This window comes from Lynx canadensis, chromosome C1, assembly GCF_007474595.2.
Source record: "Lynx canadensis isolate LIC74 chromosome C1, mLynCan4.pri.v2, whole genome shotgun sequence".
NCBI lineage: Eukaryota > Metazoa > Chordata > Mammalia > Carnivora > Felidae > Lynx > Lynx canadensis.
In genome coordinates, this window is record NC_044310.1 from 84,911,138 (window position 1) to 84,923,715 (window position 12,578).

The 12,578-nt window shown below is 36.1% G+C and overlaps 1 protein-coding gene across 1 annotated transcript in view; it reads left to right on the forward strand.

Moving 5' to 3' along the window:
• The window catches only part of AGL (amylo-alpha-1, 6-glucosidase, 4-alpha-glucanotransferase), an 83,534-nt gene extending 73,576 nt beyond the window's left edge, over positions 1-9,958 (forward strand). Inside the window, exons 32-34 of the mRNA XM_032594343.1 lie at positions 2,289-2,376; positions 2,491-2,624; positions 8,508-9,958. Coding sequence (XP_032450234.1) covers positions 2,289-2,376; positions 2,491-2,624; positions 8,508-8,616 — 331 coding nt within the window. The 3' untranslated portion in view covers positions 8,617-9,958. The remainder of the gene's footprint in view (positions 1-2,288; positions 2,377-2,490; positions 2,625-8,507) is intronic.
• The last annotated feature ends 2,620 nt before the right edge of the window (positions 9,959-12,578 follow it).

Consider the following 12,578-nt stretch of genomic DNA (forward strand, 5'->3'; position numbering starts at 1 on the left):
TTTGATTAGTTTATTTATTTTGAGAGAGAGAGAGCAAGTGTGAGTGGTGGAGGGGCAGAGAGAGGGAATCCCAAGCAGGCTCTGCATTGTCAGCACAGAGCCCAACTCGGGGCTCGGTCTCACAAACTGCAAAATCATGACCTGAGCCGAAATCAGGAGTCAGACATTCAACCGACTGAGCCACCCAGGCATCCCTGCTCCCATATTACTAAATAATGTGTGTATGCAGTTGTTTCTTGATTTTTTTATTAAAAAAAAATTTTTTTAACATTTATTTATTATTGAGAGACACAGAACATGAGCAGGGGAGAGGCCAAGAGATGGAGATACACAGCATCTGAAACAGGCTCCAGGCTCTGAGCTGTCAGCACAGAGCCCAACACGGGGCTCGAACTCACAAACTGCAAGATCATGACCTGAGCCAAAGTCGGATGCTTAACCGACTGAGCCACCCAGGTGCCCCTGTTTCTTGATTTTTTTTTTTAAATATTAGACACTATTTGGTTATTTCTTGTGTTAACAGATGAGGATTTAACTCTATCCTCACCACCAACCATTTCCATCCTTTCTGTGTAATTACCCCACTATTTTTATTTTAACCAATAACCGATTTTGTTTTTACTTTATGATTATGTGTTTATGTCATTTTACGTTTCTTTTCTTTTCCAACTTTTGTTTCTTCTTGAGTTTCTAATGGCCTCCCTGTTTGTCTTCTGTGATTTTCCTTTAAAGTTTGATGCCCAAAATTAATTTGCTTTCTATATCAATAGGTGACAGAGTTCCATTTCTATATAATACCCTCACCTTTGTAGAATTTTCCTAATTTACTATGTACTCATTTCAATCTTGAGATGCAGACTTTTTGTATGTGTGCTTATCCATATTCTGAAGTGTTCTCCACATTTTCAGACGTGTTACAAACCAATGATCAAGACTAAAACCCACAGTTAAAGCCTACTCATTTGAAATAAGTAAATAAATAAATAAGCTTACTCAGGTGGCAAGTTCTGTCTCTCACTAAAAGAAAAAAAAAAAGAAAAGTAATAATTAAACTGAGTATAGATAACTATCTTGTATTTGTCACAATAAGCTTGTAATACTTTGTTTAGTTTATAACTGTGTATAAATTTTGTGTCCATTTGGTTACTATTTGTAATGATAATGTACTAAATTTAATTACTTTTTAATTAGTACTTTTAATGTACTAATTTTAATTACTATTTGTAATGATAATGTACTAATTTTAATTACTTTAACTTACTGGAGAAGTTTAAAAAACAATCTTTCCAAGGTACCTGGGTGGCTCATCGGTTAAGTGTCAGACTTCATCTCAGGTCATGATCTCTCACTCTGTGAGTTCGAGCCCCACATTGGGCTCCGTGCTGACAGCTCAGAGCTTGGAACCTGGTTCGGATTTTGTGTCTCCCTTCCTTTCTGCCCCTACCCTACTCATGCTCTATCCCCCCCTCTCTCTCTCTCAAAAATAAATAATTGTTAAAAAAAAATTTTTTTAAAACAATCTTTCCAATATATAATATTTATATTATATTTAATAAAATCTCTTTAATGTTTGTTAATTTATTTTGTATATATTTTAATTATAATAAGTGTATTAGAAGCTTAGTGAAATAATTGAATTTAACCAATATTTAGTGTTAGACTAACTCCTTGAAGGCAAGATACCTGAATACTTTATATTTTTTTGTATTAGCCAGTAAGTATTTGTTAATCATTCCCTCACACAGTATTAAAGTATTCTGGGGGTGCCTGGCTGGGCTTAATCAGTAGAGAATGTGACTCTTGATCTTGGGGTTGTGAGTTCAAGCCCCATGGTGAGCAGAGAGTTTACTTAAAAATAAATAAATAGGGGCGCCTGGGTGGCGCAGTCGGTTAAGCGTCCGACTTCAGCCAGGTCACGATCTCGCGGTCCGTGAGTTCGAGCCCCGCGTCAGGCTCTGGGCTGATGGCTCAGAGCCTGGAGCCTGTTTCCAATTCTGTGTCTCCCTCTCTCTCTGCCCCTCCCCCGTTCATGCTCTGTCTCTCTCTGTCCCAAAATAAATAAAAAACGTTGAAAAAAAATTTTTAAATAAATAAATAAATAAACAAACAAACAAATCTTTTAAAATGAGTTGTAAAAAAAAGACATTCTGAGCCCAGTATATACTAATCTAAGGTTAATAGATTTGGAAGACAAAATAACTTGATTATTTCTTTTACCTCTGCTATTGAAAAATCTTTCTTATGTAATGTCTGATCTTTTTCTAACCTAAATTTCAATAATTTTGCAGTGATATGGTTTACTGTGGTATTTATGACAACGCCTTAGACAATGACAACTACAATCTTGCTAAAGGTTTCAATTATCACCAAGGACCTGTAAGAATTTCATTTCTCTTTCCAGAATTTTCAGCTTAAGTTATTTTTCAAATAACTTTATAAATATTCACAGCTCTTTTTTTTTTTCCTTTACTTTTAAATCATCTTTTTTAGGAGTGGCTATGGCCAGTTGGCTATTTTCTTCGTGCAAAATTATATTTTTCCAAATTGATGGGTCCAGAGGCTAATGCAAAGACTGTGTTTTTGGTTAAAAATGTTCTTTCCCGGCATTATGTTCACCTTGAGAGGTAAGTTGTTGGGCAGCATGTAATTCCCATAACAGTATTTAGTCAATTTATTAGATATTAGGTAAATAACAGCTCCTAGAATTAGTTTCTGTATACTCTAGGTACCCCAATTAAATCTGAAAGCTTTACTCTTATTTAACATGACAAATTCAATGATGTAATTTCACCTTCTTTTAATTATTTTAGGTTGTTATTTATTTTGATTTGAAGACTTGATATTGTGTGATTTATACATGTCAAATAGTCTGATTTTTTCAATTTCATGGATATTTTTGGGTATGGTTAGAACAGAATAAATAAAAAAAACTAAAAGTTCTCAGCCTGGGCATTTTGAGTTAGCTGATTTAAAGATTTATGTGGTTGCCAGAGGGGAGGTAGGTGGAGGGATGGGTGAAATAGATAAAGAGAATTAGAGTACACTTATCCTCATGAGCACCCAAGAAATGTATAGAATGGGTCATTATGTTGTACACCTGAAACTAATGTAACACTGTATGTTAAAACTTTTTAAATGTAGAATAATTTGAAAAAATAAATAAAATCAGAATAACTTAAAATAAAAAAATAAAGATATATCAATAAATAATTTCCAGAAATGCTTTATTATAGGGGCACCTGAGTGGCTCAGTTGGTTAAGCATTTGACTCTTGATTTTGGCTCAGGTCATGCTCTCATGGTTCATGGGATCGAGCCCCGTGTCAGGCTCTGCACTGACAGATTCTCTCTTCCCTCTTTCTCTGCCTCTCCTTCTCTCTCTGCCCCTCCTTCTGTCTCTCTTAATAAATAAGTAAACATGTTTTTATATTTATTATACTTATTATAATTAAAGTATTGGGGCGCCTGGGTGGCGCAGTCGGTTAAGCGTCCGAGTTCAGCCAGGTCACGATCTCGCGGTCCGGGAGTTCGAGCCCCGCGTCAGGCTCTGGGCTGATGGCTCAGAGCCTGGAGCCTGTTTCCGATTCTGTGTCTCCCTCTCTCTCTGCCCCTCCCCCGTTCATGCTCTGTCTCTCTCTGTCTTAAAAATAAATAAATGTTGGAAAAAAAATTTAAAAAAATAAATAAATAAATAAATAAATAAAGTATCAAGGTTGGTCTTTTGACTGTTATCTCAAACCCATTTGTCACCTCCTTTGTCCGAATTATTGGAGATAAATAGTGTCAGAGTTATGTGTCTTTATAAGATGATACAAAGATAGTTGAAAGCTAGCTTAATTTCCCAAATTCTAGATTAAACCTAAATACAGGCATGCCTCAGAGATGGTGTGGGTTCAGTTCCAGACCACCTCAATAAAGCAAAAATCACAATAAAGGAAGTCAAATGAATTTTTTGGTTTCCCAGTGAATGTCAAAGTTACATTTATACTGTACAGTAGTCATTAAATATGCAATAACATAATGTCTAAAAAAAACAATGTACATACCTTAAGTTAAAAATATTTTAGGGGCGCCTGGGTGGCGCAGTCGGTTAAGCGTCCGACTTCAGCCAGGTCACGATCTCGCGGTCCGTGAGTTCGAGCCCTGCGTCAGGCTCTGGGCTGATGGCTCAGAGCCTGGAGCCTGTTTCCGATTCTGTGTCTCCCTCTCTCTCTGCCCCTCCCCCGTTCATGCTCTGTCTCTCTCTGTCCCAAAAATAAATAAACGTTGAAAAAAAAAATTACAAAAAAAATATTTTATTGGGGCACCTGGGTGGCTCAGTCGGTTAAGTGTCCAACTTCAGCTCAGGTCATGATCTTGCAGTCCATGAGTTCAAGCCCCGCATTGGAATCTGTGCTGACAGCTCAGAGCCTGAAGTGTGTTTCAGATTCTGTGTCTCCCTCTGTCTCTGCCCCTCCCTCACTCACGCTCTGTCTCTCTGTCTCTGAGAAATGAATAAACCTTAAAAAAATTTAAAAAAAAATTTATTGCTGGGGTGCCTGGGTGGCTCAGTCAGTTAAGCATCTGACTTCGGCTCAAGTCCTGATCTCGCAGTTCGGTTCATGAGTTTGAGCCCCGTGTCAGGCTCTGTGCTGACAACTCAAAGCCTAGAGAGCCTGCTTCAGATTCTGTCTTTCCCTCTCTGCCCCTCCCCCACTCTCTCTCACTCTGAAAAATAAACGTTAAAAAAATTTAATATTTTATTGCTAAAATATGCTGATTATCATCTGAGCTTTCAGCAAGTCATAATCACTGACCACAGATCACCATAACAAATACATGAATAATGAATAAGTTTGAAATATTGTGTGACATACCGAAATGTTACACAGATACCAAGTGAGCAAATGCTTTTGGAAAAAATGGTGCCAGTAGACTTGCTTGATGCTGGGTTGGCACAAACCTTCAATTTGTAAAAAACAGTGTCTACAAAGTGCGGTAAAGCAAAGCTCAGTAAAACAAGGTATGGCTGTATATATACAGCTTATTGCTCAGAATTATTATGCATAAACAACATTAATGTTCTCTCCTTTATTACAAGAGCATGAGGGACTTCCATCATCACCATGAATGTCGTGTCAAGCTTTCTTTTTTTTCAGTTTGTTTTTATTAGCTTGGATGTAGTCACAGAAAACCCAATCCTGCCAGAATTCTTGTACCTCATCTAGAAACTGAGACTGAATCTGTGTGATATGAACATTCTTATATTCTGTCCTTTGTTGCCCCAGTTATTGCCACAGTATTTCTCATTGTTGCCACAGTATTTCTCATTGTTTGCATCTATTTTCTCTTTTTTTTCCCCTTTTGTCCATGAAAAGTAAGAGTATCTTACACTGCAGGGATCACTCTTCTACTTTACCTGTGATCCCATCCCTCCCACCTGTGTCCTGACTTTGCTCCAGTAATTATCCTTTCTTGGTATTCCACTTGATCCTTCCTTCTTAATCTAGAAATATCAGCCCATCCTAAAATAAAGTGCTTTCATACTGTTCCTGCCTCTAGCCCTGTCCTATCATTCTGTTTTCTTCTCAGCTCACTTCCTATAGGAGCAGCCTCAATCCTTTTGCTTTCTGACCCCTTTCCACCTTCAGTCTGGCTTTTGTTTTGCCCTCACCACTCTGGTGAAGCCACTCGACAAGATTCTTTCAGGTTCCCAGATCCCATGACTTCCTTTCAGTTCCCTTCTTTGACATTCCTATAATATTTGAAATTGTTGCTTTCTTCTTTTCATAAAAAACCCTATGCTATCCAGGGGCACCCAGCCGGCTCAGTCAGAAGAGCATGCGACTCTTGATCTTGGGGCCATGAGTAACCTACTCTCCACACTGTGCTATCCACTACCATGGGGACTCGGCTCACCCTGCTTGCCCCAAGACATAGGTGACCTTTTGTCCTTCTCGGGCCTTACAATCCCACACTAGACCACACTTATGTGCGGATGCCCCCCTTGCACCATCTGGGCTCTGGGCATTACCACCCTTGGTATGAACTTCTTCATACCCTTCAGGTTCTGGCATCCCACCCTGTGCTGTTCCCACTACCCTTATGTCCTCTCCTCCCCAGTTGTGGTCACTGACCTCCTTTGTCCCACCTAATGACTTGAGGAATGAATTTCTTTCAGAAAAGAAGGAAAAGAAGACTTCTTTATAGCAGTATGTATATGTTCCATGTTCTGGTTCCACATAACAATTGTGAGCAGTATATTATTGGTTCTATTAGCTTGTTTTGTTTAATTTCAATACTGTATTAGTTTGCTGACTCTGCCATGACAAAGCACTACAAAGTGAAAAGCTTAAATAAGGAACTTTATTGCCTCATGGTTCTAGAGGCCAGAAATTTGAAATCAAGGTGTTACTAGGGCCATGCTCCCTCTGAAGATGCTAGGGAAGGATCTCTCCCAGCCCTCTTTCCCAGCTTCTGATAATTCCTTGGCTTGTGGTAGCATAACTCCAATCTTCACATGACTTTCTCTCTGTGTGCATCTCTTGGTCCAAATTTCTCTAGGACACCAGTCAAATTGGATTGGGGGCCCGTCCTATTCCAGTGTGACCTCATCTTAACTAATTACATCTGTAACAACCCCATGTCCAAATAAGTTTACATTCTGAGGTACTGAGGGTTGGGACTTCAACATATGAATTTTGAGGAGGACACAGTTCAGCCTATTACAGATACCCTGGTACCTAACTTCAGTAATTTGGCATTATACTCGGAAGAAACTTGAACACTTGGAAGCAAGTTTCTATATTTTGTACTTCTCTGTGATGGCTTTTTAAATATGGTACATAGCTGGTGTTATTATTATTAGTTATTATCGAAACTGTCTCCATATTTACTTAAGGGAATTATGTTTCCATACTTATGAAAAATTTAATGCCTACAGAAGAGTATAATGTAACATACACTCTTCACACAGCCATGAGTTACAATGTTATAATGGTGAAACAAACACATTCCCATAACCCAACTTTAAAAATGAAACAATACAGAATTCTGGATTTTTTAACTTTATGTTTCATGTTTAAGAGATTACACTAAAATTAAGAATAAAACTGAGGGACACCTGGGTGGCTTAGTTAGTTGAGCATCTGAGTCTTGATTTCTGCTCAGTTCATGATCTCACAGTTCATGAGATCAAGCCCCGTCGTTGGGCTCTGAGCTGACAGCTGCAGCCTGCTTGGGATTTTCTCTTTCCTCTCTGCTTCTCTCACTCTCTCTCTCGATCAATAAATAAATAAACATTTTTTTAAAAGAGAATAAATTTGAGAGGCACCTGGCTGGCTCAGTTCCAAGACCATGCAGCTCTTGATCTCAAGGTTGTAAGTTCAAGCCCCATGTTGGGTGTAGAGATTACTTAAATAAATAAATAAATAAAGTTAAAAAAAGAAAAAAGAAGAAGAAACTTGATATGGAAACAATACTGTGTTTTGATAATAAGACCTGATAATTAGTTAACCTCTCTAAACCTCTTACCTGCTCTGTGAATACGGGTGATTATGGTTCTTGCCTTTCAGGGTTGCTGTGAGCATTAAATGAGATAATGTACATAAGTCACTTAGTATTAGAACATAATAAATACTAACTGTATTATTCAGTAGAATGAGAGATTAGTATAGACATTCATATTGTTTTTTTTTTTTTTTTTTTTTTTTTGAGAGAGAGAGAATGCAAGCAGGGGAGAGGGGCAGAGGGAGAGAGAGAATCAGTCTTAAGCAGGCTCCTTGCTCAGTGCAAGCCAGATGCAGGGCTCGATCCCACAACTCTGGCATCGTGACCTGAGCCAAACTCAAGAATTGGATGCTCAACCGACTGAGCCACCCAGGTGCCACCAGATTTGTTTTTAATTGGCACTATTTTCCTAGTCATAGCTCTCAGCGTTTCTTCATTATTCTATATTAGTTTTATAATTTTGTCAAAATCTACATAATTACAATTTGAATTTCATAAACTTAATTTGAAAGTACTAAAATTAGACCTGAGAGGATATTTGTCACTCTGTATATGCTTAGAATGATAGTTTCTTCTGTTTTCTTTTTTTAATGTTTATTTTTGAGAGAGAGAGAGTGGGAAAGGGGCTGAGAGGGGGGGTACAGAGGATCTGAAGCAGGCTCTGCACTGACAGCAATGAGCCCCATATGGGGCTCAAACTCACCAACCATGAGATCATGACCTGAGCCGAAGTCAGGCACTCAACCAACTGAGCCACCCAGGCACCCCCTGTTTTTAATACATAAAAGGAATCCTTTGTGTTTGAAGGTCTTAAATCCCAAACACTGAATATCAAAGAATAATTTTTAATCTAAATACTTATACATAGATCTTTAGAATATCCTGTTTTATTTTGTAGCAAATGACTATATATGATTGTTTTTCTGTACTAGCAAGGAAAACCACCAAGTTATTGCCTATTTTGTTAATCCAGACAAGATGTGTTAGATTGTATCTCATAAATGTCTTTTCTTTCTTAAGATCCCCTTGGAAAGGACTTCCTGAACTGACCAATGAGAATGGCCAATACTGTCCTTTCAGCTGTGAAACTCAAGCCTGGTCAATTGCTACTATTCTCGAAACGCTTTAGACTATAGCTGATTCATGGATATGTATGAAGTATGCAATTACTTGTATTATGGAATGCAAGATCAAATATAATATAAAGGGTTTATATGCACAGGCTGAAATTATTTAAAAATCTAATTTATATAATAATGATGCCCAATTAGGTAAGACTTTAAAACAGTGATTTGTCTTTTTCCTTTCTTTTGTTTTGTTTTGTTTTTAATGTACAGAGAGGTAGCTTTTGATTTGAATCAGGAAGAAAAACTATCATTACCAATGGGATGTTCTTTTGAATTCATGAAGTATTCCTTAATTGCCTAGAAATAAGAGTTTGAAATCCAGAGTTTGAAACAGAAAAGTCATGTAATCTTCCACTTGTACATAAGTGAAAATGAAGTATTAGAATGTAATAATGAAAGAAATGGAAAAGTATCTTCAAATTGTGGTATATATTTTCTTCAGTAATAATACATATTGATTATGCTGTGGTTAACTAATGTTCTCACCTTTTACTATATTATTCCTAGCACCTTCTACACTGCATTCGATAAATATTAACTGAATATTGACTCATGGAATTGTCTACCTACACTGTTATGTTCAGAAAGGATGTTCAGAACACAGATGTTCACTGTGTGGTTTTTTTCACTAGAATACTAATATGTTTTTAATATAATGAATGCCATAATTTGCTTATGTTAATGATGCATAGGATATATAAAAAAACACAAGCATTTAAGAATTTATTTCCTAAAAATAGTTTTGTAAAATTAATCTTGAGTACGAGTTTCCTACTATGAGATGGTTCACATTCTCAAAATGCACATTGTTGGGCATATTTATGAGAACTTTAAAGAAAAACATGCTATATTAATTTTCTAAAACTTAACAATTATTTTTAGTTTGTGTGCAAAAATGTATTGATAGATCATAGCAGATACTAGTTTCCTATTAACTAAAACCTACATTGACAAGTTTAGCACTGAGAAAAATCTTGGTATAATAAAAATATAGATATGAATTTAGTAGTTCTCTTGAATTCAATAGAATCATTTGAAAAGTTTTTCATGACCTTAAATCCAAAAAGTCATAAAAGGAAAAAAGGTTTTTAACATTTATATGAGTTAATATTTTTGAATAATACTTATTCTCTAGATGGATTTTTTTTATTGTTTACTATTTTTGTCTCAAGAAACACTTAAATCAGATCGTTACACTTTTAGTTGAAAGAAAATAGTTGCAAAAATCCTTTCATCACTATTTAATATTATTCAGTGGTATATTTATAGCTAATAAATAATGGTACAGTAATACTTTTCTCAGTTAAAGATAACATACCCAACCATCTTAAGTATGATTAAGAATAAAAATAAGAAAAGAAAGTAAACTAAAACTTTTAGGTAGTAAAAATCTATGAATACAGAAGATATCAAATACCCATGCTTAAAAGCTCATGTAACTTAATGTATACTGCACAGTCTTCTTCAAAATGGACTGTACTTTAGAAATAGTTTTAACTAGGGGCGCCTGGGTGGCTCAGTTGGTTGAACATCCGACTTCAGCTCAGGTCATGATCTCGCGGTTTGTGGAGTTCAAGCTCCATGTCCGACTCCATGCTGACAGCTCAGAGCCTGGAGCCTGCTTGGGATTCTGTGTCTCCCACTCTCTCTGCCCCTCCCCTGCTCACACTCTGTCTCTCTATCTCTCTCAAAAATAAAGAAACATTAAAAATTAAAATAAAAAGAAATAGTTTTAACTAGCTTGCTTTTTTGGTTTCCCAACCTAAAGCAGATTAAATCCTAGAAATTTAAGGAGAGTTGTGATATTAATCTGATCACTGTCTATAAATACATTCATTTCCAAGTTTCCCCTTCCTTCTTCATTGCTCAATATATAACTTTCTCTAAGCTTTGCAGTTAAAAGGAATGACATTCCTTGAGAGAGAAAACCATTAGTTATCAAAGGTTGATGCAGTTATGTTGCTCTACTTTAACTTCTATATTAAAGATAGTAAGAAAAATAACTGAAAACCAATGTATTTAATAAAAGCAAGAAGTAACAGTTGACAATTAAATAGGATGAATGGATGGATGGATGGATGGATGGATAGATAGATAGGTAGGTAGGTAGGTAGATAGATAGATAGATAGATAGATAGATAAACAAGTTGAGAACTTCTAAAACATAACCATACTGGGTTGTAAGGCAATTCCCCACCTCAGTAATTTTTAAGGATATCATGTTGTACTAGAAAATTAAGTGGTTGTTATCCAATAAGGAATATTAGGGAAGAACATTGTGATAATCTGCATGATCTTTTTTTAAGTTTAAGAAGGCATGTTAGACATTATTTTATCAAAGGTAGTTAAAATAATGGTTTTAGACTTTAGAGGCATAAATGTCATTTCACTAAAGAACATCTAAATAGAATGCTTCATTCCTGAATGATGTTGGATGATGTACCATTATATTATGTTTCGGCAATGGTTCTATGCCTTGTTCCTCACTAATCCAGATCAATCTTACTCTTTAACATGAGAAGTAAGTTTGCCAGTAGAACCAGTATGCTGTGATAATTTAATGTTTCAAGGATAGTTGAGGAAACATTAGACCTGTCATCGTATCTGTGGACAATAAAACCTATGTGAATTGTAATCCATTTCTGATATGTCTTCAACTGCTACATCTAGTAAGAAATGTCATTTTTATGTCTGTGTGCCAAGAAAATAAAAATATTTTCTAAAGGACTATATTTTACTTTCATTCCATTATTTACCAGTTAACTGATCTTTTGATGCCACTACCATTTATTCAGGGCTTGCTTATTTTGGGTATTTATTTTTGGGTGTTTATTTTTTGCAGGATGTATGAGGGCAGAAAAAAAAAGAAGAATTTTAGGCTGTTTGGCAATGTATTTAATTAGCCAAGTTGAAATTAGGAGCAAAGCATACTTATTTTAAAATTTTGTTTTACTTACTTCTAAGAGACAGAGCATATGCAGGGAGAGGGAGACACAGAATCTGAAGCAGGCTCCAGGCTCTGAGCTGTCAGCACAGAGTGTGATGTGGGGCTCGAACTTACAAACTGTGAGATCATGACCTGAGCTGAAGTCAGGCGCTTAACCAACTGAGACACCCAGGCACCCCAAAACATATTCTTGATATATAATTAGATTGGTTAGCAACTATACACTTTCCTGGTACTTCTTGAAACCTTTTACTCTACCATGAACTTTTTATTTACCTTTCATCGATTTGCTAAAAGGCAAATACCATAGGCTAGGATTGATATAATGTAGATGTGTGCTTCCTGCAGTGGCCAGAAAGATTGTTTCACTTTTAATTATAATATAAGAATAACACCTAGTGGGGTGCCTGGGGTGGCTCAGTCAGTTAAGCGTCTTGACTTTGGCTCAGGTCATAAGAGTTTGAGCCCACATCAGGCTCTGTGCTGACAGCTCAGAGCCTGGAGCCTGCTTCGGATTCTGTGTCTCCCTCTCTCTGTTTCAGCCCTGCTCATGCTCTGTCTCTGTCTCTCAAAAATAAATAAACATTAAAAATTTTTTAAAAAAGAATAACATCTAGTGACCAAAGTTGATCCATTTAGTCTTTGCCTTAATACTTCATTTTTCCTGCAGATATATCTCTTTATCTCAGATAAAAAATAATATAGAAATCCAAACTTCTATCAAATAGTTTTTTATGAATGAATTTGTCAAACTGATCAATGTGCCAAAATAATAAACTGAAGCACATTGTTTAGTTTGGGTTTTTTTCCATTTGTATTAGCCTGAACTATTAAGGAATACTGATACTTTATCATTTTGGCTACAGTTTTTTTCTTAATATTTTCCTTGGGTTTTTGTTTTTTTTTTTTTTTGGTTAGAAGTATTTTGTTTAACTTACAAAAAGCATTTGATTTTTCTTTAATCAAGTCTTTTCATGTTTATCTTTGTGAACTCTTCAATGTCTTCAAATTTAATCA